The sequence below is a fragment of the Castor canadensis genome, chromosome 5, assembly GCF_047511655.1.
Source record: "Castor canadensis chromosome 5, mCasCan1.hap1v2, whole genome shotgun sequence".
NCBI classification, from domain to species: domain Eukaryota; kingdom Metazoa; phylum Chordata; class Mammalia; order Rodentia; family Castoridae; genus Castor; species Castor canadensis.
In genome coordinates, this window is record NC_133390.1 from 107597387 (window position 1) to 107620800 (window position 23414).

At 36.5% G+C, this 23414-nt stretch overlaps 1 protein-coding gene across 4 annotated transcripts in view; it reads right to left on the minus strand.

Moving 5' to 3' along the window:
* Nmd3 (NMD3 ribosome export adaptor) overlaps positions 1 to 10723 on the minus strand; it is a 32318-nt gene extending 21595 nt beyond the window's left edge. The window contains exons 1-7 of one of the 4 annotated variants that reach the window (XM_074073867.1): positions 10604 to 10723; positions 10061 to 10116; positions 8351 to 8485; positions 6508 to 6604; positions 2608 to 2688; positions 1316 to 1444; positions 931 to 1021 (exon numbers count right to left, since the gene is read on the minus strand). In XM_074073867.1, coding sequence (XP_073929968.1) covers positions 931 to 1021; positions 1316 to 1444; positions 2608 to 2688; positions 6508 to 6604; positions 8351 to 8485; positions 10061 to 10104 — 577 coding nt within the window. In that variant the 5' untranslated portion in view covers positions 10105 to 10116; positions 10604 to 10723. Of the gene's footprint in view, positions 1 to 930; positions 1022 to 1315; positions 1445 to 2607; positions 2689 to 6507; positions 6605 to 8350; positions 8486 to 10060; positions 10117 to 10275; positions 10420 to 10575 lie in introns of those variants that run through there. The other 3 variants (XM_020187104.2, XM_020187107.2, XM_020187105.2) reach the window with 3 other exon arrangements.
* Between the last annotated feature and the right edge of the window lie 12691 nt (positions 10724 to 23414).

A 23414-nucleotide genomic window follows, 5' to 3' on the forward strand; every position in this document is an offset into this window, starting at 1 on the left:
ATTTAGTAAGACAACTGAATTTGCTACAGAATGTCTGTATTATTAATTTTAGAACTAAATATGAGCAAGTATACTGCATCAAAATAGGAAGTGCTGTGAGCAAGGAGGAATGTAACGTAGTGGTACAGTGCTTGCCTAGAATGTACAAGGCCCTGGGTTTAATCCTCAGTATCACAAAAGAAATAAGCAAATAAATAAATAACAGTAGGTGCTGAGACAGAACTTACAGGACATTATGAAATTATGTAAAAGTTTTAAAATTCCATCTTAAAAAGAAAACTACTTATGCTTATATATCACTGCTTATTATTACTGAGTTTTGGCTTCTGAATTAATGTATCCATCACAAATACATCTCAGCATATAATACACATTAAGAACTTGCAGATCTCAAAAAATATTTTATCCTTTTCTAATTAGAACTGATTCCTCCCCTGCATAAAACTAGTTCTGATGAGTTCTCTATCACAACACTTTACACTACACTGATAGTTACTTCTTCACTCTTCTACTAATGAGATGAGAGAGTACTAATTCATCTTTATGAACCCAGAATGGCATCAAAGCCAGATGCTTAATAAATGTCTTAAACTGAGACAGAGGGAGAACAAGGAAAAAAGAGTAGTTTTAGATATGTGCTATCCAACAGAGTGGCCACTAGCCATGTGTAAATTTAGTATAAGCTTAAAATAAAAGAAAGTCCAAAATTCAGTTTCGCAATTTTATCAGCTACATTTCAAATATTACTCAATAGCCACAAGGTCCAGACTTCTATATTAGACAGTGCAGATAGAAAACTAGAGATTTTCTTCCTAAAAAAAATTCTTTTGGATAGAACTAATCCAGATATTATCAGCAACATTAAGATTATTTAGGCAAGTTGAGGTAAAATGTTGACATCACCTCAAATCCTTTCAAATTTGAACTCACCATGAATCTCTTTGATACGAAGTGTATTCTGATGCATTCCATATTTCAGAATCAACTGTTCCAGATAGTAGAATGTCTTTTTGTGCAAAGCCTAAATATAAACACATTATTGGATAAATAAATTAAGTGCTCAAAAAAGCCATTTATAAATATGGTATACACATACAGACAGAGAAAACTGATTTTTCAAACACAAACAACCTTTCAAGATTATCTAAAATGCAAAAAATTAATCTACTTCCGAAGTTGAATGCTCCAGGGGCCTGGACTCCCAGTACAGAATAGATTTGGAAAGAAAGGAAAAGAGAAGTTTTTACTAGTTATTTATAATTGACAAAAATGAAATACACGATGTTAGACTCACTCATCATCTTTTTCTCAGTACCTTCTGCCTGACTTGAATCACAGCCTTCCAGAAATCCTTAGCTTCCACTCTATGGCAATCTCCACACATTTGGGACTGAACAACATAATCCACCACAAATACTTGCTGAAGGATAGCGCCATTCATCACCTGGGGAAGAAAATAACTCTTTCACTCTTAACAGCTCTGCTTAATAATCAATGCTTTTCTTAACAGAAAATGCCTTAATAATTAAAACTTTTTTCTATGACTGCACTGAGGATATCAATTAGCCAAACTGAAAGCCATAAAAATAAGTTATACTATTTCAAGAAAGGTGTACAGGTTTAATTCCTAAGATTTATTACATTAACATTCAAATTTACCTTTTGTTAAAATAGTTGTATAATATTGTTTGGAAAATTTTATGCATGTGTGTACATATGTGCATGTGTGTGTACACACATGGAATTCCCCTTTAGAAGAAAAAAAATAAGAATCTACAAAAGGAAAATATTCCTGGCTAGGCATGGTGGTGCATTTCTGTAATCCCAACTACTCAGTAGAGAGATCTCCAGGAGGATTGTGGTTCAATGCCAGACCAGAGTAAAAAGCATGAGGCACTATCTGAAAAATAAGTAAAGGCAAAAAAGGGGTGGAGGCAAGGCTCAAATCACCAGACACAGGTCCTGAGTTCAAACCCCAGTACCACCAAAAAACAAAAGAAAGAATTCCCTAATTTAATGATGTCCAAACACAGTCGATCAAAAAATACATAGAAGGCTTTTAAATACATGCAGGGGCTGGAGGCATAACTAAGTTAGAGTGCTTGCCTAACATGTACAAGGCCTTGTGTTTAATTTCCAGAACTGAAAAAAAAACAAAGGAAAAGAAAAAATATCTAGATTCCTGGACTTTACACATGCAGTCTCTGGATTCAACTACTGTGAGTCACTATGATAAGCTAAGTTTAAGAATCACTGCCTGTGTTTTTACTTTGGTCTTTTTCCTAATTTTAAAAAATATTGGGGGGGAGGGGCTGCTGGACGCTGGACTGGTCTATACCTTGCTACGAAGCCAAGGCTGACCTCCAACTCATAACTCCCTTGCCTAAGCCTCCCAAGGCATGCACCCCAACATCCAGTTAATAAAAATAACTAATGTTCCCAGTAATGAGGAGCAACAGCTGCTCTTACTAGTGACAATCATTTGCACACATGATAAAACAGAGGACTAAAATTAACAGTGCATTTTTCCTTTGAAGCTGTTTAAGTCATAGACCCCATTCTCATTACCTGCACTTTAACCATGCTTAAAAAAAATGTACAGCTTACCTCTTTCTGAATAGTCAGCTTAACTTTAAGTCTCTTAGAATGGGGTTCAGTCCAAACAAAGCCTGCATCTACAAGCCGTACCTTCAATAAAATATAAGCAAAAAGAAGCGTAAGTTCACCTGAGGGGAAAAAAAACTTGAAAGAATAACCAATAAATAAACACTTCATAACATGCTTTAAGGAATCTGTGATTAACATTACCACCATCACTGTAAAAAAAAGATTTATTACCAGTGTTATGGCAACAATAGCAGCAAATAAAAGGACAATCCAACGGCTACACTAACGCAGCTGATACAATTCAAGTAAGAATTAAAGTATTTGCATAGGAAAAAATCATTTGCTCTAAAAAAGTGTACTGCTCTTTAAATAGAATTTGTACTTAATTTTAAAAAAGACATCAAAGAACTGGTGACCTCATTATCTAGCAAAAATCTCATGAACAAAAGTTTCCACTTGGGTCATTATTGCTACATTAAGTCTGTGGCATTTTTTTTTTAAGAATGGACCTTCATTAGAGGAATTTTCATGCATTGAAGGAATACTGATATGCATTCATAACTCACTGGTAAACCTGTATTATATGCAGAGGCCAAGAGCAGTAGGCTGACTGGGATGAATTTAATATAATACAAATGGCTGGAAAGGATGTAGTGGGACAAAGGGGACTGGAAAAACAAGAATGGAGGCTGCTGTAATACTTTAAGTAGAAGATACAGGCAACATGAACTGAGGAGTTAGAAGTAACAGAAGATTCAAGAGTTATTGAGGAAACAAAATCTCTACAACTTAATAAATGGATATGGGAAAGAGGAAGAAAATACTCAAGAATGATACTCAAGAATCCAGCATGGGCAACTAAGGTGGTATACTTTTTGTGATACAAGTAAACAACAAATTTAATACAGAGATAACTGCATTTAGATCAGACATTAAGTTTAAGAGGGTATCTGTGAGACATGTGAGTAAATTTGTTCAGTAGACAGTATAACACATGCTGGTCTGGAGATCTATGGAGAAATCTAGGCTGTGGGTAACAGATTTGGAAGATATGAACAAGCAGATTATAATTTTATCAAGTACTATCTGGTGAGAACTAGACTAGGTAGTGTAGATGTAGCACACTGGAGAGCCCAAAAGGAAAGCAAATCCTAGTAGTCAAAAGCCATGCCAGGGACAGCGAGTGACAAGCAACCCCAAATGCGCTGAGTAAGACTGACCTGTCCGTTCTCACTACTTGACTCATCACGTCCATTAGGTGCAAATCAGCCGGTAACTCCTTAAAACAGTTTTCTTGCCTTCTAGGATATCATACTCACCTAATTTTCCTCCTACTTCCCTAGCAGCTCCTTTCAGTCCCCTTTGCTGGTTCCTTCTCATCTTCTCAAACTTTTATCATTAAAGGACTCTGGGATTCAATCTTCCAGTTTCTTCCTTTCTCTATCTAAACTCCCTAGGTAATCTCATCCAATTCATGGCTTTATATACAGTTTATATTCCAAATTCATTATTTCTAGTCTAGACCACTCCCCTGCCTATTCATCAGTTACAAATGAACTCTTATCTCCTCCACCCCCAACTTGCTTTTCCTTAAGCCTTTCTTACCTCACTGATGGCAACTCCCTCCTTCTGATTACTTAGGTCAAGAACAGTGAAGTCATCCTTAACTCTTCTGCCTCTTAGCACACATATCCAGCAGCATCAATAAATGCTACTGCCTCCCTTCAAAATAGAGCCATCGCCTATCCATTTCTTACCACCTTCACATCTGATGCAAAATCACATCTCTCAGAATTACTATGGCTTCTTTCTTAAGTGCATGCTTCTACCTTTACCCTCCTCACCACAGCTTCAGGTACTAACAAATCACATCATCTCACTATCTGTTTTCAGTCTTACGCTCAGTGAAAAACAGTCCTTGCAAAAGCCTACAAGGTCAGACATCCTCTGACTTCCCATAATATCTTTGACTTCACCCATAACCACTCTTCCTTTCATCACTCCATTCTAACCACACAGGTGTGTTCTTGCCTCTGGTCTCTACACTTCTTTTATTTTACCCATGATGCTCTTCCACTAGATTCCTGCATAATTCCCTGCTGTAACATCTTTACTATTTACTCAAATGGCACATTCTCAGTGGAGCCTCCCCTAAACACCTTATTTTAAGTTATAACTCTTCCCTGAGCATTTTCTTTCTCCTTCCAAGCTTTTTTCTGCAGCAAATTTACACCTTCTTTATGCCATATAAGATGCCTATTTTAATAATTGCCTACTCTACCTGTCACCGACCCCAAATTAGAATATACTCCCAGATTAGAATATAAACTCTCCAAGTCAGTGATTATTTCATATTCCCTGCCTTATCTCCAACACCAAAAGCAGTTGGCACAGAAATAAATCTGAATGAATTAATGAATTATTAAGATTCACCAGACATTCGATAAAAGCCTGAAGTATAAAACTGTAAAACCAGTTCAGGTTTGAACCAGTTCAGTTTAGGGCGGGGCGGGGGGGGGGTGTGGGAGGAAATGACAGATAAATCACAGAAAAGGAATCTTTAGAAAAAAAACAAAATCCTATCAACTGGTTGAACACCCCGATCTGAAAATCTGAAACCCAATGTGCCCCAAATTCTAAATTTTTACAGCACTGACATAATACTACAAGTAGAAAATTCTATACCATGAAACTTTGTTTTATGCACAGAACTATTTTAAATATTGCCCAGAATTACTTCAGGCCATGTGTATAAGATATGTATGAAACTAATGAATTTTTTGTTTAGATTTGGGTGCCATCCTTAAGATAGCTCATTACGTACTTGCAAATATCCCAAAATCTGACAAAAACTAGAAATCTGAAACACTTCTTTTTCTAAACATTTTGGATAAGGAATACTCAACTTCTATCAAAATCCTCAGAAAAAATTCAAGAACGTGAAAGACTCTGGAATTTAAAAAATCTTACTGCTGGAAAAAACCAAATGAACAAAAAGAAAGATAGAAAGATAAAGATAAAGGAAATATCCAAGAATGCAGCGGGAAAAGACAAAAAGATTTTTTAAATATGTTAAGAAAAAAATAAAAACGAAGTTTTAAGCCAAGAGGGCCAATATTTGAATAACAGAAATTCCAAGGTAAAGAGGAAAGTAAGGGAGAAAACTCAAAGTACTATTCATGAAATTTTATCATAGTATGAAGAATCAGAAAATGGACTCCAAACAGAAAAAGTCCATTTCCATTAAAAACATACATAGAAGTCATACAGTTCAACCTAACACAAAATAATGAAAGTATATGTCAAGTACAGGACTCTAGACAAACCATATTTGCTTTTGTAGAGGCATGCATGTGTTGATTTAATTGAAATGAAAATAAAAGTAACTAAACAGCATAAACCTAACACTATAATCTCCTAAATTATGTGTAGTGATACTTTTATATAAAAACTACAGAAAAAAATTACATATATGAGGTTCTCGATAAATAACGAAGAGTTGACTGAAGTCTTCCAAAGCAAAAAAGATAGTTCCATTTTCCATAAATACATATTCATGTATGTGTGTGCACAAAACTAAAAATGAAAACAACATTTGCAGCAGGGTGCTATTAGTAACAACAGTAGCATTTAATACTTTTCTGTTGTTCTGGGTTTTTCAGACAGGTTCTCCCTATGAATCTCTGGCTGGCCTAGAACTCACTATACAGCCCAGGATAGCCTCAAATTTGTGATCCTCCTGCCTCAGCCTCCTTCTCAAGTGCTGCGGTTACAGTCATGTATCACCAGGCCCAACTTTAATAGTTACTTTTGAAAAACCCACACATAAAAAGATTTTCTGAAAATAAGAGCTGTAATAGAAGAATACACATAAACAATGATTTTAACTGTTTGACCTACCTTACTCAGAGGGGCTTTGATTTTCTTCAAACACAAAGCAAGAAGTTCCCTGGATTCTAAAGCACACTGTACCCAAGTTCCTGGTGGTTGAAAATATCTGAGGGAGAAGATAACACTGGAATCAAACATCCCACAAGAAAAACAGGAATTTCCACCTCAATATGCAAATAGTAATTATCAATGAGGAATAACACCCACAGTTGCTCTGAAAAAGAGTTACAGAAAACTTTCAATGAAATCAGTACCTTCAGTTAAAAGGTAAAATTTCAAGAAAGCCTATCTGATACAATCTATTAAAGTAATTTTATTATTCTAATTATCAATAAAAATTCCAGTAAGGATGACCCAGCTTCCTTGAAGCTTTGCTCCGAAAAGCAGAAAAGAAACATTTCAAAATGGCATCAAAATGTTTTATTCTGTACTTCTAAAATGCTTAAATTAAAATTGCTCATTTCTTACAAAAGAGGTAAATCAGTACCTTATCACATTATATATCAGCAATAGTTCAGACTCTTCATCTACAGTCAAGTCCCTCTTCAAATTTTAAACTGCAAAACTCAAGTTTTAAAATCTTAGGTAAAACCCTCTAAATTAAAATTTAAATCCTTTATATGCTTTGAATTTCCTAGCCCAGTCTTCTAAGGACTTAGTACAGTGCCTGGCACACATTAGGTGCTCAATACATGTATGTGGAATACATAATAAGGTTTTATGTGAATGCCTTTTTGGCATACTTATTAAATGGTGAAACACTTGATTTTCATTTTCAAGGGTCAATGAAAAATGTTGCACAGGGTCCTCTTTGCTTACAAGCATACTCTTGAAGTATGCCATTCAATATTAATCCATAATATTTATACCATTTATAAAATCCACTCATTCTAACAAAAAAACTGAGGCCCAGAGAATAAGTGATTAAGAGTAACAAAAAGCTAGTTTGTGATTAATTCAAGACAAACTAGGTCTTCTGATTCTCTGTCCAGTACCTTAGGTAAGAATAGCTCATGATTATAATAGATTAAGCCTCACACTTGCCAAGCTTGCAAACCACACTCCCTAAAACAGTATACAAATTGGCATGGGTCTGTATATATATATGTACATGGAAATATTCTTCCAAGAAGGTAAGTTTTCAGTTTCTCCAAGAGGTCCATGAACCACCTTCCCAAACACAACCTAAAGCACCAGAGTCCAAACCCATTAGGAAAATAATGGTATACAATCTTACTTCACTGACCAATTTTATGTTACTCAATGACCTGAAACATTTAAGTTGCTTACAGCAACTAAAGGAAATAAAAAGGGAAAGAAATACCACTTTCAGAATAAGCCTTTGGCCTTCAAATCAGACCATTCTAGATATCACTGAACTTTTTTTTATCAACTCGCCATTTTAGTAATTTGTGAATGTTAAGTTTTTAAAACACATTACTAAATTACTTAAAACATAAGCTGCTTTTTATCAAAAATAACTTCTAATAAGCAAAGAAAAAATTTTCATGGTAATAACAGTAGTTTGTCCATCCTTAAATCTGCTCTCACCCTTGCAAACACCAACTCCTGTCTATCAGCTATGTACATCAAGCCTGCTAAATTCCTTAACAATAGAAGAAACAGGTTCAACTACCTTTACATTTATTATCTTTACCAGATTAGTAGGACAAACTAGAAAAGTACACTATGAAATTGCAAATTCTAAAATCCTTGCCAATATCAACCCAAGTAAAAATTAAATCTCAAATTCACGTGCTTTCTTCTGTGTCATACTGTAATTTCAGCACATCCCAGTGGCTCTCTATATAAATCCCAACTTTAAGTAGGGTAAAATAGTAAAGCACTGTACCTTTGACATTGTTTGCAGAAAGAAATGGAAACCTGTTTCGGGATACCTTGGCTGATGTCTACCTTACTTCGCAAACAGGCTACACAAATATTGGCAGGATTTGGACTAATCGGAACTCCACACTCACAGCACAAGCTTAAATAAAGAACACATTTTTCTCATTAGATTTTATAACATACTAGTTAAATTAAATTTTAAAAAAAAACCTAACAAAAGCCTTCAAGTTAGGCTATATTTCTGCCCTTTATTAGAAAAAAACTTACATAGAAGCAAAGCAATCCAAAGACGCAGTAAAGAATAACACTGAAATACTAGAGCAAAAAAACCAAAGATGATTACAATTCTGAAAATGCTTAAAATAGGGAAGATGTCCTAAGGGTCTAGCAAGTCAGCACTGTGCAAAGAACTTCACACTAGGATACAAATGTGGCAAATGGACTGCTGACAGTGACTCGTGCAACTCAACTTTCAATTTTATTTAATTTAAATTCACATGCAAATAGCCAGCACAAATTTTTCTATTATTAACAAGTATTGACAAACTATGTTAACAGTAAAACAACTGGAGATATATTATTAGCAAATACAAAATTTGCACTAGTCTGAATTTCAAATATTTAAATACAATAAAAAATGTTAACTCTCTTTACTGAACCCAACCAACACCACCCACATAGACAACCATATCTAATCCTCCCAGATATTTTCTGTGCAGACACAGCATTTGTTTTGATTTTTTACCAATTATACACTTATAATAAATTTCACAACTGAAAACTTAGGGAAAATTTGACACCATTGATATTTCTTATCTCTTTTTTAAAACTGGGAAACTAAGACAGAAGAGATTACCAAGGCAAATAATACATCCATCAATGGTAAAAACCAAAGAGAAACTTCTATTTCAAGAATATGTAAGATTAGTTTGTCTCTCTATAATTCAACCACTTCATCTCTAAATGCTAAGTCTTTAAAATGCATTTGACTAGTCTAGTAGACCCCTCATTTGTTCTGAGAACTATCTCCAGTGTTGCACTAATAACTTAGTTCACTTACTGAGGCTACAGAAGACCTCTGAGGGTAAGCAGGGAATACAATATCACAAGAAGGAAGGAAAAAAACACAAACTGATAACTAAATCATTTCTATTAGTAATTACACAGTAATATACAGCCAAAATACATTTGCTGAAAGTTTTTTTTTTTTAAACAGGACAGGATGTGATTCTATGTCTAATTATTCTGTATAAATGGTGAGTATCTAAATCTTAGGTATACTGGAAGCAGAGAAAGTTTGTGAACTACTGACATAGAGCAATGTTGTCCAAAAGAAAAGTCTGATGATCTTCCAATGGCACTGAGCACTTGAAACTGGGCTAGTATGACGGAGCTACAGAGTATTTAATTTTATCCCAATTAAATGTAAATTCAAATAGCCACCTGTGTCTAATGGCTACATACTGGGCAGTGCCAGTGATGTACAAGGATGCACAGGGAGTATTTTAACCTTCTGAAAGTATTTACCAGATCAAACAACTAAAAATGAATTCGATTTTCTACGGAAATAAGACTTTCATTTTTTCCCTTTACGACAAAAGAACCTCTGCCCCCGACCACCATCCAATTATTTTCCCCATTTAAGACAGTTAAGTTTCAGACTCACTTTAAGATCTTAAATTTAAAGGGGGATGGGGAAGAAGGTCACACTCACATGTGCCCAGGGCTGCGGTCAGTGGGTTCCGTCAAGTATTCCATTGATCCGTACAACTTTAATTTTTAGAAAAAGAAAAGAAAAGCAAATGGTGAGATTTAAATCGCCTGTCTGGGAGCCTCTTTATAGGAATCTCGGTTCTGCTTCTGAATGCAGCAGAGAGGACAGAAGTCGGGCCAAGTCCTGACTTGGCAAGTCAAGATGGCAAGTCACACCTTTAGCGTCAGGACCCAGGGCTTCCGTGCTTCACCTGCAGCGCCCCGACCCAAGCGAGGCCCGGCTGATCTGGCCCAAGTCGGCTCGGGCCGCAGACACCGGGTCGCCCTGTCCCCGCCACCCCGCGCTGCCCAAGTCCCGGCCGCAACGTCACCGCGGTCCCCCACCCGCCCCCGCCCCGCCCCCACCGCAGCGCACACGTGGCGCGGGTGGCCGGGCCTTCCTGACCCGGAGCCGATCCCCGCTCCCTCGTCAGGCTCAGCGCTCGCGAAAGCGGCCCGAGTCCCGGCCCCTCGAACCTACTCAGCGCCTCCAAGCGAGACTAACTTTACGGAAATCAGGCAGGAACGCCAACCCCAGCCTCTCTGTCCGCTACCGCCGCCACCGCCCAAGCTATCAGTGAAAACCTCGCGATAGAAGGCCTCGAAATCCCGCGGGCTGAGAGAAGGGTTAAAGGGGCGGGCGGGGGCGGGAAGGACAGGGGGCGGGGCGAGGGGCGGGGCGAGGGCGGGGCCGGCCGATGGAGGCGTGGGGAGGGAGGGAAAGAGAGGCAGGTCAGAGGGAGAGCGAACGAGGAACGAGGGACGTGGTGTGGTCTCTTTCAGCTCTTCCCTGGTCAGAGTTCACTCTGAGCCGAACTTCCCCTGGTACAAAAGTCTTCTCGGTTATCTCGGCTAGGAGCTTACTTCTTGGATACAAAACACTCTGCCTTAAAGATCAAAGATTGGCTGTTTAACCAATCATCAAAAATTTAGTAGGCTTAAAAACAAATTTATTATCTCACGGTTCTGGTGGTCACAAGTCTAAAATGGATTGGCCAGGCCGCATTCCTTCTGGATCCACTCCTTTGCCTGTTCCAGCGTCTAAAGGCTGCCCACATTCCCTGGCTTGCAGTCCCACACCGTTTTGTTGTCCTGTCTCCTTCTCTAACCTTACTGCCTCTCAGCCAGATAATCCAGAATAATCCTACCATCTCAAAATCCTGCAATTTAATAGTGCCCGCGAAGTCCCTTTCCACACTAGGTAGTGTATTCACAGATTTCAGGAATATCTTTGGAGATCTTTGATAAGCCATTATTCTGCTGGCCACACATCCTCTGCACTTCTGATTCCCTCCTTCCCTAAGGGTCAGAAGAATTGCAAGCTCCTTGTAACACTTTTTATAGAAGATGTATCCCTATATAATACTGCTTTGAACTTTTGCTTTTGTTTTTGTTTGTTTGTTTGTTTTGAGACAGAGTTGTGCTGTGTGGCACAGGCTGGCCTCAAATTCGCAATTCTCCTGCCTTAGCTTCAAGAGTGCTTAGATTACAGGCCGGTGCCGCCACACCCAGCACTGAGTCATAAACTTTCTTCTCTAGATGTCCTGCAGTTTCAAATCCCTAGAGAAAAATTTGGATTTTGTTCTGCTAAGTATGACCTGCACTTAGCACATTGCTTACCACAAAACAGATACATTTCAAATTACCCATTTGAAACCCAGGACAACTCTCAAGAGACTCTCCCCACCCCATCCCCCATTTTTTCCATTCACACTATGCTATCAGCCAAACACCACTGAAAACACAGCTATGCATTGTGTTTGTTACACACTGAAGTAATCACAAAACACACACTATGGGGAATCATAGGATGTCTCCAAAAGAGATTATATTATGGTTTGGATGCAGTTTGCACCCTCCAAAACTCATTTTGAAATTTGGTCCCCAATATCAGTGTTGAGAGATGGTGGAAACCCTCACAAAAGTATTAATTCTGTTTTTCCAGGACTAGGTTAACTCTTGAGGGACTGAGTTCTCACTCTCTGGGACTGGATTGGTTATTGCAAGAGCGGTTGTTTTAAAATGAGGCCACCCCCTTGTTCTGTCTTTTTGGCATGTGCCTGCTTGCTGTTCCACAGTATGGAACAATATGAGGCCTTTAGCAGATGCTTCTACCCTTCCAGCCTCCAGAGCCATAAGCCAAAACAAACCTCTATTTTAATAAATGAACCAGTCTCCAGTGTTTTTTGACAGCAATAGAAAAGAAACTAAGGTATTAGAACAAGTCTATTTTAGGATTTGGGCTTTAACTGGGTAATTTAGGGGAGGGTCTAAGGAAGCTGGGGCTTGCTCTAGATTGCATGCTGTCAGAAAATCAGGGCATTCTATGACTGTATATCTTAATGACTCTTATTTATAGGAAATAAGGCAAGAGGATAGACCAGTGATTGGCAAAGAAGTAATGGTCACTCATATTGGCAGAGATGGAATGTTTGGTGTTTTGTGGGTAGCATAGCAAACTTGGTTTTGCCTGGACTTAGATGAAATTGTGAAGTGAACTTGCTTTGTCTCTTTATATATCATGATTTTGGATAAACTTGTGTGAAATTATTTAATAATTTAAGTCTAATTGTGAGTGCCAGGCCAGCTTCTAAACATCAAGAGCTACTCTTTTTGTTCTTTCTTAACATGTTCCTTCAACATTTATTGATATGGCTCTTGGTGTCACAGTGCCAGGCTTTCATAGTACTAGATACACAAGAGTAAACACCAGCATGGTCCCTGTCTTTACGGTGCTCATGCTTTATATATGATTCTGATATTCTAAAAGGGCAGATAATTTGTTCAAAGTCCTGTAACAAATAAGTGGCAGAGCTGGGACCTGAACTACAGTTTGTCTCTGTACCCTAGCCCCTACCATACAAGCTGCCTGCCCTCTGAGCCTCAGACCATCTATTCCCATCCACATGGGGCACCTATAACTCATGTGCCCCATAAATATATACAATCATTATCTTTCAGTTAAACATCTTAACAAGGCATGGTGGTACATGCCTATAATCCCAGGTACTTGGGAGGCAGAGACAGGAGAATTGCAAGTTTGAGACCCACCCACACAAATAGGCAGAACTATCTCAGAAACAAAACAGAAACAAAAGGCTGAGGACATAGCTCAAGAGGTAGAGCCTTACCCAGCAGGGCAAAGCCCTGGGTTCAATCCCTAGAACTGAGAGAAACATAGATTTTTAAATATTCATGTATCCTTTTCCCTCCATCTCCCAATCCCCACTCCTCAGTCCGCCACCTGCCAGAATTAATGCTTTATTTCAGTTATCTCTGCCACAAGCCTTTGATGAACGTGCTATAATTGGTGTCAGAGTGGGATGTTAGCAAATCATACCAATTCATGTTGCATCATTTAATCCTCAACTGAAAAAATGTGTTGGCCTGATCCATACACCTTCCATTCAAAATATCTGACCTTATTCAAATTTAATCTTTAATTTATTTTTACAAACTTAGATTCTATGTGTTGGACCTTAGTGTTAAAAATGGAATTTTTAAAAGATCTAGATGTCTATGACCTTTTAGCAAACTTCAAGTTTATTTTTCATATTTCTCATATGCAAATTCATCAAAAAAAATTTAGTGCAGGACCCATAAAAACTCTTTCTGAACCAGTTAATGTCAATACAAATATGTGTTTTAAATATATTGTTTTAGATTACAACATAACTTCTTTGGAAAGATACAGTGAGAACTTTAAAAGAAGTAGAGTTTTGTTCATTTTAAGTGTCTTCAATGACTAACAAGCAATGGATGCTAGGTTACTATCACCTAATCAGTGAGATTCTCTACATAAGTCTCAAATACATAGTGTGATATATTCTCACTATCAAATGTGATAGCACATTTGGAGATATCAAGGTAACATGGAGATGAGCAAGGTGGAAAATGCCTATTAGAGTGTACGCTTACAATCAACACCTGTGGATGAAAGGGTCAGAAGTGCAACTGGCCAGACAGGAGAGTTCTGCTGCCCTGCAACCAACAGAGTGTGGCAACATAGCAAATCATATACCACAGCCAACTGCATTTATGAAAGGCAAGGCTGGATCAATATTAGCAAATCAATGTATTAATGTCACTAATAGTTGACATTAGCACCCTAAAATATCACATAATCAAATCAATTGATTCACAAGAAGCAGTTGACAAAATTCAAAGCTAATTCATAACAGTTCTTAGAAATATGGGAATAAAAGGGATCTTCTTCAATTTGATTAACATCTACAAAAAACTATAGCTAACATTATACTCAATGGTAAAAGACTGAATATTTTCCCCCTAAGATTGGGAGCAAAGCAAGAATGTTTACTCTTATCACTCTTATTTAACATAGTGCTAGAAGTCCTCGCCAGTGCAATAAGGCAAGAGAGAGAAATAAAAAGCTTGTAGATGAGAAAGGAAGAAATAAAACTGCTCCTAAATGCAAATGACATTATGATTTATAAGGAAACCATAAGAAGTCTACCAAAAACCCCTAAGAAGATTGTAGTTTTATACATTCACAATAACTTTGTAGACACTGAAATTTAAAATGCAATACAATTTACAATTACTCAAAAAATTATACACTTAGGTAATCTAACAAAGCATGTGCAGGACTTCTATGATGAAAACTAGAAATGATGACAAAAGAATCAAAGAAATTAATGGAGAGACATGCCCTGCTCATGGACAGTAGTAAATATATCAATGCTTCTAAAAATATATCAAAATTGATATATTGATATTGGGTTTAATACAATTCCTACCCAAATTCTAGCAAGACTTCTTTCTGCAATTCGTAGACAAATTTATTCTAAAATTTATATGAAAAAGCAAAGGAGCTAGAAGAGCTAAAACACCTTTGGACACACAAAAAAATAAGTAAGGAAGGATCAGACTACCTGACTAAAACTTACTGGAGGGCTACAGTAACCATGATTGTGTGGTATTGATGGAGGAATAGACACACAGACCTTCCACAAATATGTCCAACTGAGTTTTTGACAGAAGTGCAAAAGCAATTCAGTGGAGGAAAGATGGTCTTTTCAACAAATGGAGCTGAAGCAAACAGATAACCATAAGCAAAATAACAATTTAGTTAGATAAAAACTAAAAATGGATCTTAGGGAAAAGGCAAAATATTGACCTTGGGAGTTTTCAAATAAAATATAGGAGAAAAAACTTTGTAATCTGGAAATAAACAGTTTTTATACTTGACTCCAAAGCCATAATCCACAAAAGGAAAATTGATGGGTTAGACTTCATAACAATTAAAACCTGTCGATTTATCAAATACATTGTTAAGAGGATAAGAAGATAAGTTAATATTTAGAATATATTAAGAATTTTCCAAACTTCACCGTCAGAAATTAAATAATCCACTTAGAAACTGAGCAAAGGATATGAAGAGCTATTCCATTGACAAATACAGACGTCAAATAACCAAGAATGAAAATGACTGACAGCACGAGTCCTTAGAGATGCGTGAAGTAAGAACACAATGAAATATCATTATTTATTTATCAGAATGGCTAAAATAAAAAGTAGTGCTAACACCAAATGCTGGTGATGATGCAGAGAACTGGATCACTCATTCGCTGCTGGAAAAAGTGGTAAAATGGTAGAGCCACTCTGAAAAGCAATTTGGTAGTTTCTTACTTTTTTTTTTTTAGCATGTATTAGTTGTATTTAGGAATGTCACTGTGACATTACCATATGAACTTATGATGTACGTTGATTAGGTTCACCCCCCACCCACCATCATTCTCCATAGTCCTCGTCTCCCATTAGAACAATTTAGTGTTCCATTTTTATGTAAGTACACAAAGGACATTAATCATCTTCACCCCCTTCACCTTCTCTGTTTACCCTCCCCCACTGGTACCAGTTCCCAGTCAGGACCTGTTTCCCGTTCCTGTCCATTTTTTGAAGTGTGTATTAATCGCTCAAAGGATTTCACTGTGATGCTTCACACATTCATATGTTGTAGCTTAAAGAGATTAACTCCCCCTATTACTCTCTTCCTCTCTCCCTATTATTCAACAACTCTCAGCACCACCTTCATACATAGATACAATGTGTTTCAGTACTATTCATCTCTACCATTCTCTTTGACTTCTTTTTTTCCTATTTGAATCACTTTTAATTCTTTCTCCAGTCTTATTGCTCTGGCTAGGACTTCTAGTACCATATTGAATAAGAGAGAAGAGAGTGAACACCCTTGTCTAGTTCCTGATTTTAGAGGTCATAGCTTCAATTTTTCCCTTTTAGTATGATGTTGGCTATAAGTTTATCATATATAGCTTTTATAATGTTGAGATATGTTCCTTCTATTCCTAGTTTCTTCAGAACTTTTATCATGAAAGGACATTGAACTTTGTCAAAAGCTTTTTTCTGCATCTTTTGAGGTATTATGTTTATTGATTTGTGTATGTTAAGCCATCCTGCATCCCTGAGATGAAGTTTACTTGATCATGGTATATGATCTTTTTAATGTGTTGTTGAATTTGGTTTTCAGATATTTTATTGAGGATATTTGCATCTGTGCTCATCAGGGAAATTGGCCTATAACTTTTTTTTTTTTGATGTGTCTTTACCTGGTTTTGATGTTAATGTAATACTAGCTTCATGGAATAAGTTTAGTAGTATTCCTTCTCTTTGTATTTTTTAGAATAATTTGAGGCGCATTGGTGCTACTTTAAAGATCTACTAGAATTCAGCCCTGGGCTTTCTTTTGTTAGGAGGTTCTTCATAACAGTTTAAATCTCACTCCTTATTATAGATATATCTAAATTGTTTTTGTCCTCTAGGTTCAATTTTGGTATATTCTGTGTGTCAAGAAATTTATTAATTTTTTTCCCTTAATTTTCTATAAGTTTTCAAAATATTCCCATTTGGTCTTCTGAATTTCATTGGTGTCTGTTGTAATACCCCCCTTTTCATATCTTCTTTCTTCTTTTCATTAGTTTTGCTAAAGTTTGTCAATCCTGTTTAAGTTTTCAAAAAAACTTTTTATTTAATTTATTAATTATATCATCCTTTTGGTCATTTCATTAATTTTTGCCCAAATTTTTATTATTTATTCCAACCTACTACTTTGGGAATTGGATTGTTCTTATATCTAAGAGTTTGAGGTACACCACCAGGTTGTTTATTTGAGATCTCTCTAATTTTCTGAAATGGGTGCTCATGCTTATAAACTTCCCTGTTAATACTGCCTTCGGTGTATCCCATAGATTCTGGTAAATTGTGTTTTCATTTTCATTTGAGTTTAGGGATTTCTTAATTTCTTTCCTAATTTCTTCAATGACCCATTTTTCATATAAAACTATATTGTTTAATCTCCATGAGTTTGAAAATTTTACAGTTTTCCCTGCCATTGATTTCTAATTTTATTTCATTATTCTCTGTTAGGATACATGGAACTATTTCAATATTTTTTTGTTATTGTAGAAATTAGCTTTATGTCCTAGGATGCAATCTGTTTTGTGATCCACAAAGTTCCTTGGGCTGTTGAGAAAAATACATAATCTGCTGCTGTAGGATGGAACACTTTATAGACAATTTATGTCCATTTCATCCATGGTGTTGTTTAGTTGTAAGACATTTTTGTCAATTTTTTGTCTGGATATTCTGTCTACTGATGAAAGTGGGGTATTGAGATCTCCCACTATTATTGTATCTGGACCTATCTGTTCCTTTATACTCAGAAGTGTTTGTTTTGTGAACTTGGAGGCACTGATGTTCAATGTATATATGTTTAGAATTGTTATATTTTCTTGTTGGATCATTCCCTTCTTTAGTATGTAGTTACCTTCTTTATCTCTTCTGACCAATTTTTGCTTAAAATATCTTTGTTTGATATGAGAATAGCTGTTTACACTTGCTTGATATATCTTTTTCCATCCTTTCACTTTTAGCTTGTGTATATCTTTGGCTGTGTTTCTTTTGTAAACAACAGATTGTTGGATCTTGCTTTTTGATCTAATCAGACAATCTGCATCTTTTGATTGGAGAGTTAAGTTTGTTTACATTTAGTATTATGATTGAGAGGTAATTACTAATTCCTGCATTTCTGTTGTTTGGGTTTTATTTTCCAGTTTAAGTCTAACTGTTGCTTTTTCTTTACTCTTGCCATTGTCCATCTTCAGGTTTTGCTGGTTTGCTGAGTTGAATATGCTTGATACTTTCCTAGCTTTTATGGTATCATCAATTTATCAATTTACCTTTTGAATTGTATTCTTTCCTGGCCTTTCAGGAAAGAAACTTTCAAGAGTACAATATCTTGTTAAACTTGCCCTCCATGTCTTATATTTTTTCTTCTACATAATTTTGTCTGCTGATAATACTATGCACAGCAGTTTTATTTTACTTATTGAGGTTTTCATTTAATGTTTCTACTTTTTTTCATAATTTCCATTTCCTTGATGAATTTCTTGTCCATTTTGCTGACTTTCTTTTCTAGGTCTTGAATTGATTTCCTAACTTCATTTCAGTTGTTTATTTGAATCCATTTGAGGTCGATCATTTTTCACAGTAGGCTTCTGAATTCTTTCTCTGACATTTCAATCAGTTCAATTGTTGAGTCATTGTGAGGTTTTAGAAGGGTAGCAATGTCTTGGTTTTTCATACTTGAATTTCTAAGCTATGGTTTAGGCATCTGTTTTGACTAAATTTCTCTTTTAATTCTTTGCATATTGGGAGAGCTTATTGCAGTAACAAGCTCAACAATTCAGCAATGAACCAAATATTTGAGTGAGTAAGAAACAATTGGAACCCTTATCAGCCTCCCCAATAAGTTTCCATAGAAAAAACTCTAGCTCCTAAGGGAATGATCTGAGAGCTTAGCACTGATTGAACATCTATGAAGTCTAATTAAGTAAAATAAGGGCTGGAGGTAGAGAGAGAAGGGATGTGGGAAGGTAGGGAGAGGTAGGTATAGAAACTAATAATATGAGACAGCATTGCATAGTAATAACAGAGTAATAGAGAGTAATTTGGGAAATAAGAAAACAAGAAAAATATTTTCAACTTTTAAAATGATAAAAAATTAAAAAATTATAAAAGAGGAAACAAATTTTAAAAAACAAAAGAGAACTTTTTTAAAAGTCTTTATTTCTCACTGAAGAGAAGTGTTGATAGTGGCTGGACTTTGTCCACATGGTCTCATTCCATCATTGGTCCACAGACCCCTGTTTTCCTGGGGTCCTCTGGTAGTGACTTGCCCTCTCTGTAGTCTTTCTTGTTGAGGTTATTATAGGAACAGCTTTAGAGGGGCAGCATTGCTCCTCTGAAGGCTTTTAGCCTGCCATGCCCATTTTTCCAAGAAAGAGGTTTTTTGCAGCAGGTGGAAATGGCCAGCTTTTGGGGGAGGCAGGGTGGCACAGCCTCCATAGATGGGGGAAGGAAGAAGTTTCTTATGGATTGTTTTGTGGGTGCCCTACACAAGTGGGATGGCACACTCCAGAATAATTCTCTTAACCTAGACCTGGCTTTCAGGTGAATTATTTGCTAGATGCCTCTAGGCCAAAAAGCAGGGGTATGTTCTGACAGTATACTTCATGAATTGTCTCTCAATCCTCTTTGGAAAAAACTTCCTAACAACAAAAATAAGTACTCAGAATAACAGGCAACTTCCATTTGAGATAATAAAGGTCTTGCTGAAAGTATCTTTGTGATGTCTTCACAAGAAATGGCAGATCTCTCTGGATTCTGCAGCTCATTTAGTCTTTCCGCTAGGATGCCTCTTGTGTCCATGAGAGCAGGTGAAGTAGGGCATCTCTGTGTGCTCTAACCTCCTCCTCCAATTTGGCAGTTTCTTAAAAAATAAACATGAGCTGGGTGTGATGGTACATGCTTGTAATCTCACTACCTGAGAGGCTGAGGCAGGAGAATCTTGAGTTCAAGATCAGCTTGGGCTACATAGTGAGAATTTGTCTCAAAAAACAAAACAAAGACCTGGTCACTGTTGACTCATGCCTGTAATCCTAGCTACTTGGGAGGCAGAGCTCAAGAGGATCACAGTTCAAAGCCTAGTCAAATAGTTTGCAAAATCCTACCTTGAAAATACCCAACACAGAAAAGGGCTGGTGGAGTGGCATAAGTGGTAGAGTGCCTAGCTAGCAAGCACAAGGCACTGGAGTTCAAATTCCCCAGTACCACAAAAAAAGAAAAACAAAAACAAAAAATGCAACTAACCATATGACCTAGCATTATACTCCTAAGAAACAAAAACTTACACATAGATACCTATGCATGAACACTTATAAGCAGTTTTGTTCATAGTAGATAAAACCTGGAAACAATTCAGATGTCCTTCAATGGGAAAATGGTTAAACAAATTGTGGTACAACACTACCATGGAATACTACTTAACAACACAATGAACAAATTACTGATACAAGCAACAACCTGACTGAGTCTCTGGTAAATTGCACCAGGTAAGAAAAAAGCTAATTCCAAACAGTTACATGATATATGAATGTACAACATTCTTGAAATGACAAAAATTATAGAAAAGGGAGGTTGATTAGTGGTTGTCAGAAATTAAGAAGGGGCAGAGAGCACAATAGTTATAGCTACAATGGGTGACTTGCGGAATCCTTTTTGTGAATGCATTTAAGCTGTATTAGTGTTGATATCCAGTTGTGATACTGCACTATACTTTTGCAAGATGTTACAATTGGAGGAAAGGAGGTAAAATGTATTATTTTAACAACTGTATTTGAATTTACAATTATCTCAAAGCTTTAAACGTTTAATTTCAAAAACTGAAAATTCCTTTTGTCTCCAAGCAGGTTGACTGGTTAAACCCATACATATCCCACGTCTCCCACTAGGGGCAGTCATGAGACATAATTTTGGCCAGCTGAAAAAATAAGAGAAAGCCTTTGGGACAATCTTCCAGGAAAGCTTTAGCTTTCTAAATGAAAAGACTCAGACTCAGTGGGTATGTCATTTTGTCCTAACACTTTGCTTCTGTGCCCTTTTGTCTCTTTTTAACTCTGGAATACAAATGTGATACCCAGAGGTGCAGCAGCCATAAAATGGCCATAAGGCACCAAGCAGTAGGGGCAAATGTCACCATTCTAAGGTAGACATCTAGAAAGAGGCTGAAAATTGACAGTGTCATTATGCAGAAGCACCAATTCTGGGCTGTGTCCACATTTAGATTCTTTCTCTGTAAGGCAGGAAAAGACTTTGTTTAAGCCTCTGTTGGCCTGGTCTTCTGTATTTGTTGTCAAACACATTTCTAACAGATTTCATCCCTTCTAGGAGATTCTCAACAGGGCTAATATATTTTGTCTACATTACAAGACTGTTGTAAGGATAAAACATGATAGCTACTTAATATTCTTTGTACATTTCAGAAAGTAAATTGCTGATACTAACTTTTCCTTTCTTGCCAGCATTTTGTGTTTCCTATTCTGCTCAGGTTGGTCTGAATTTGTATTATAATTAGGGTCTTGCTAGTCACTCTCCTAATTGAATCAGGCTTTTGTTGTAGATCAAACAGCCCTGAATTTTTTCTAAAGGTCTTCTCAAACTATTCCTACTCAAGGCAGCCGCTCCTCTCCTCTCTTCAACCTCATAGCACTTACTGTCTTCACCTTCCAATTGCCAATTCATCATGCATTGCCCATGACAGGTCACACACAGCTGTCACGGGAGTAATCGATGCTTAGAGCTAGAAGGAACTCAGAGATCATATTCCCCAACCATCTCTGTGCATGTGAATTGTGGCTTGACTCTTCGATTTTTCTTTACCCCTTCATAGGTTTATAGCTTATCTTTCCAAATGGATCTTAAGCTCCTAGTGGAATAAAAGATAAGAAATAAATACTTGTTGAGTTGCCTGCGACCTGTGAGGCACCTTACACACACGATTTAATTTCATTTCACAATGGTCTTAGAAGTGGATATTAATCCCCATCTGACATGTGAAATCTGAAGCTCAAATTGTTACTTAGCAAAGATAAGGAACCTAGAAAGAAGGGAAGTCCAGATTCTAACCAAATCGTAAAATACTTAAATATTTTTAATCTCCTCCAAGGCTGCTAAATTTTGCTTTTAGGGATTCTTCAGCCTTTAAACTTCAAAAATGTCTGCATTATATTCATAGGCTTTTTCTTTTTTAAGATATTTAAAATATATTTATCAACAAGGCAATGGATTTTTTTATTTTAATGATAACATTTTTAAATGTAATGATGAAGAAAATATTATACTGATTTGTTTCAGTGGAAAATGATTATATATCTTTCATGATAAATGTTACAAAAATAATACATATATCATAGACACAGAATAGTCTCTGTTTTATCTGAATAGTAAATGATAACAATGTTTTGTAGACAATAATTTTGTAAAAGCTACTTGACATAACTTATACCAGGAGGAAAAAAAAACAGAAAGAGTCAGAGAAATGAAATTTAGCAATCCCAAGCTTCAAAGAAATGTTAACCACTCTTGATTCTACTAAATGAACCAATTGTATGTCTACTATTTTTATCTGACATATTCCATATTTTAATCTATACCCTGCAGGCTTTTAATTTGGAGTTTGAAGGCTTTCAGTTATATTACTGAAAGGTTTTCATAACTTCTTAATACTAGGTTGGCAATTAAGATGCAGGTGTAGTTTTTCCTCTGTTACCACTGCTATTGTTTAGGTAATAAGAAAAATATTAAGGTAATTGGCTTTAGACTTCATAATTTTGGCTTGCATCCTTGCCAACATTTGTTGTTTGGTTTGGTTTCGTTAGTACTGGGGTTTGAACACAGGGCCTTGAGCTTGCTAAGCAGTTGCTCTACCACTTGAGTCATAGCCCAACCCTTTTTGCTTTAGTTATTTTTCATGTAGGGTTTTATAATTTTGCCTGGGGTCAGTCTCAAACTGCTATCCACCTTACTTATGTTGCTCAGTAGCTGGGATCACAGGATGTTCCACCATGACAAGCGTGTTGGTTAGATGGGTCTTGCTAATGTTTTGCCTGTGTTAGCCTTGAACCATAATCCTTCTGATCTCACCTACCCCTGAAGTAGCTAGGATTACAAGCATGAACCACCACACACAAACTTTGTTGTGTTTTTTTTTCTTGATGATAACCATTCTGACTAGAATGAGATCATATTTTTTTGAAATGTATAAACAATTTCTTCATTTTTAAAAGTTATAAATTTCTTCATTCTTCATTTAAAAAAGACTGGGTCATAATTTTAGATGCATACTTTCAACTAACGTACTTGCACATATCACCTTTGGGAGTACATCTCTCCCTATATAATCTGAATTTATTTATAACTTTCTGATTATGTACTGTTTG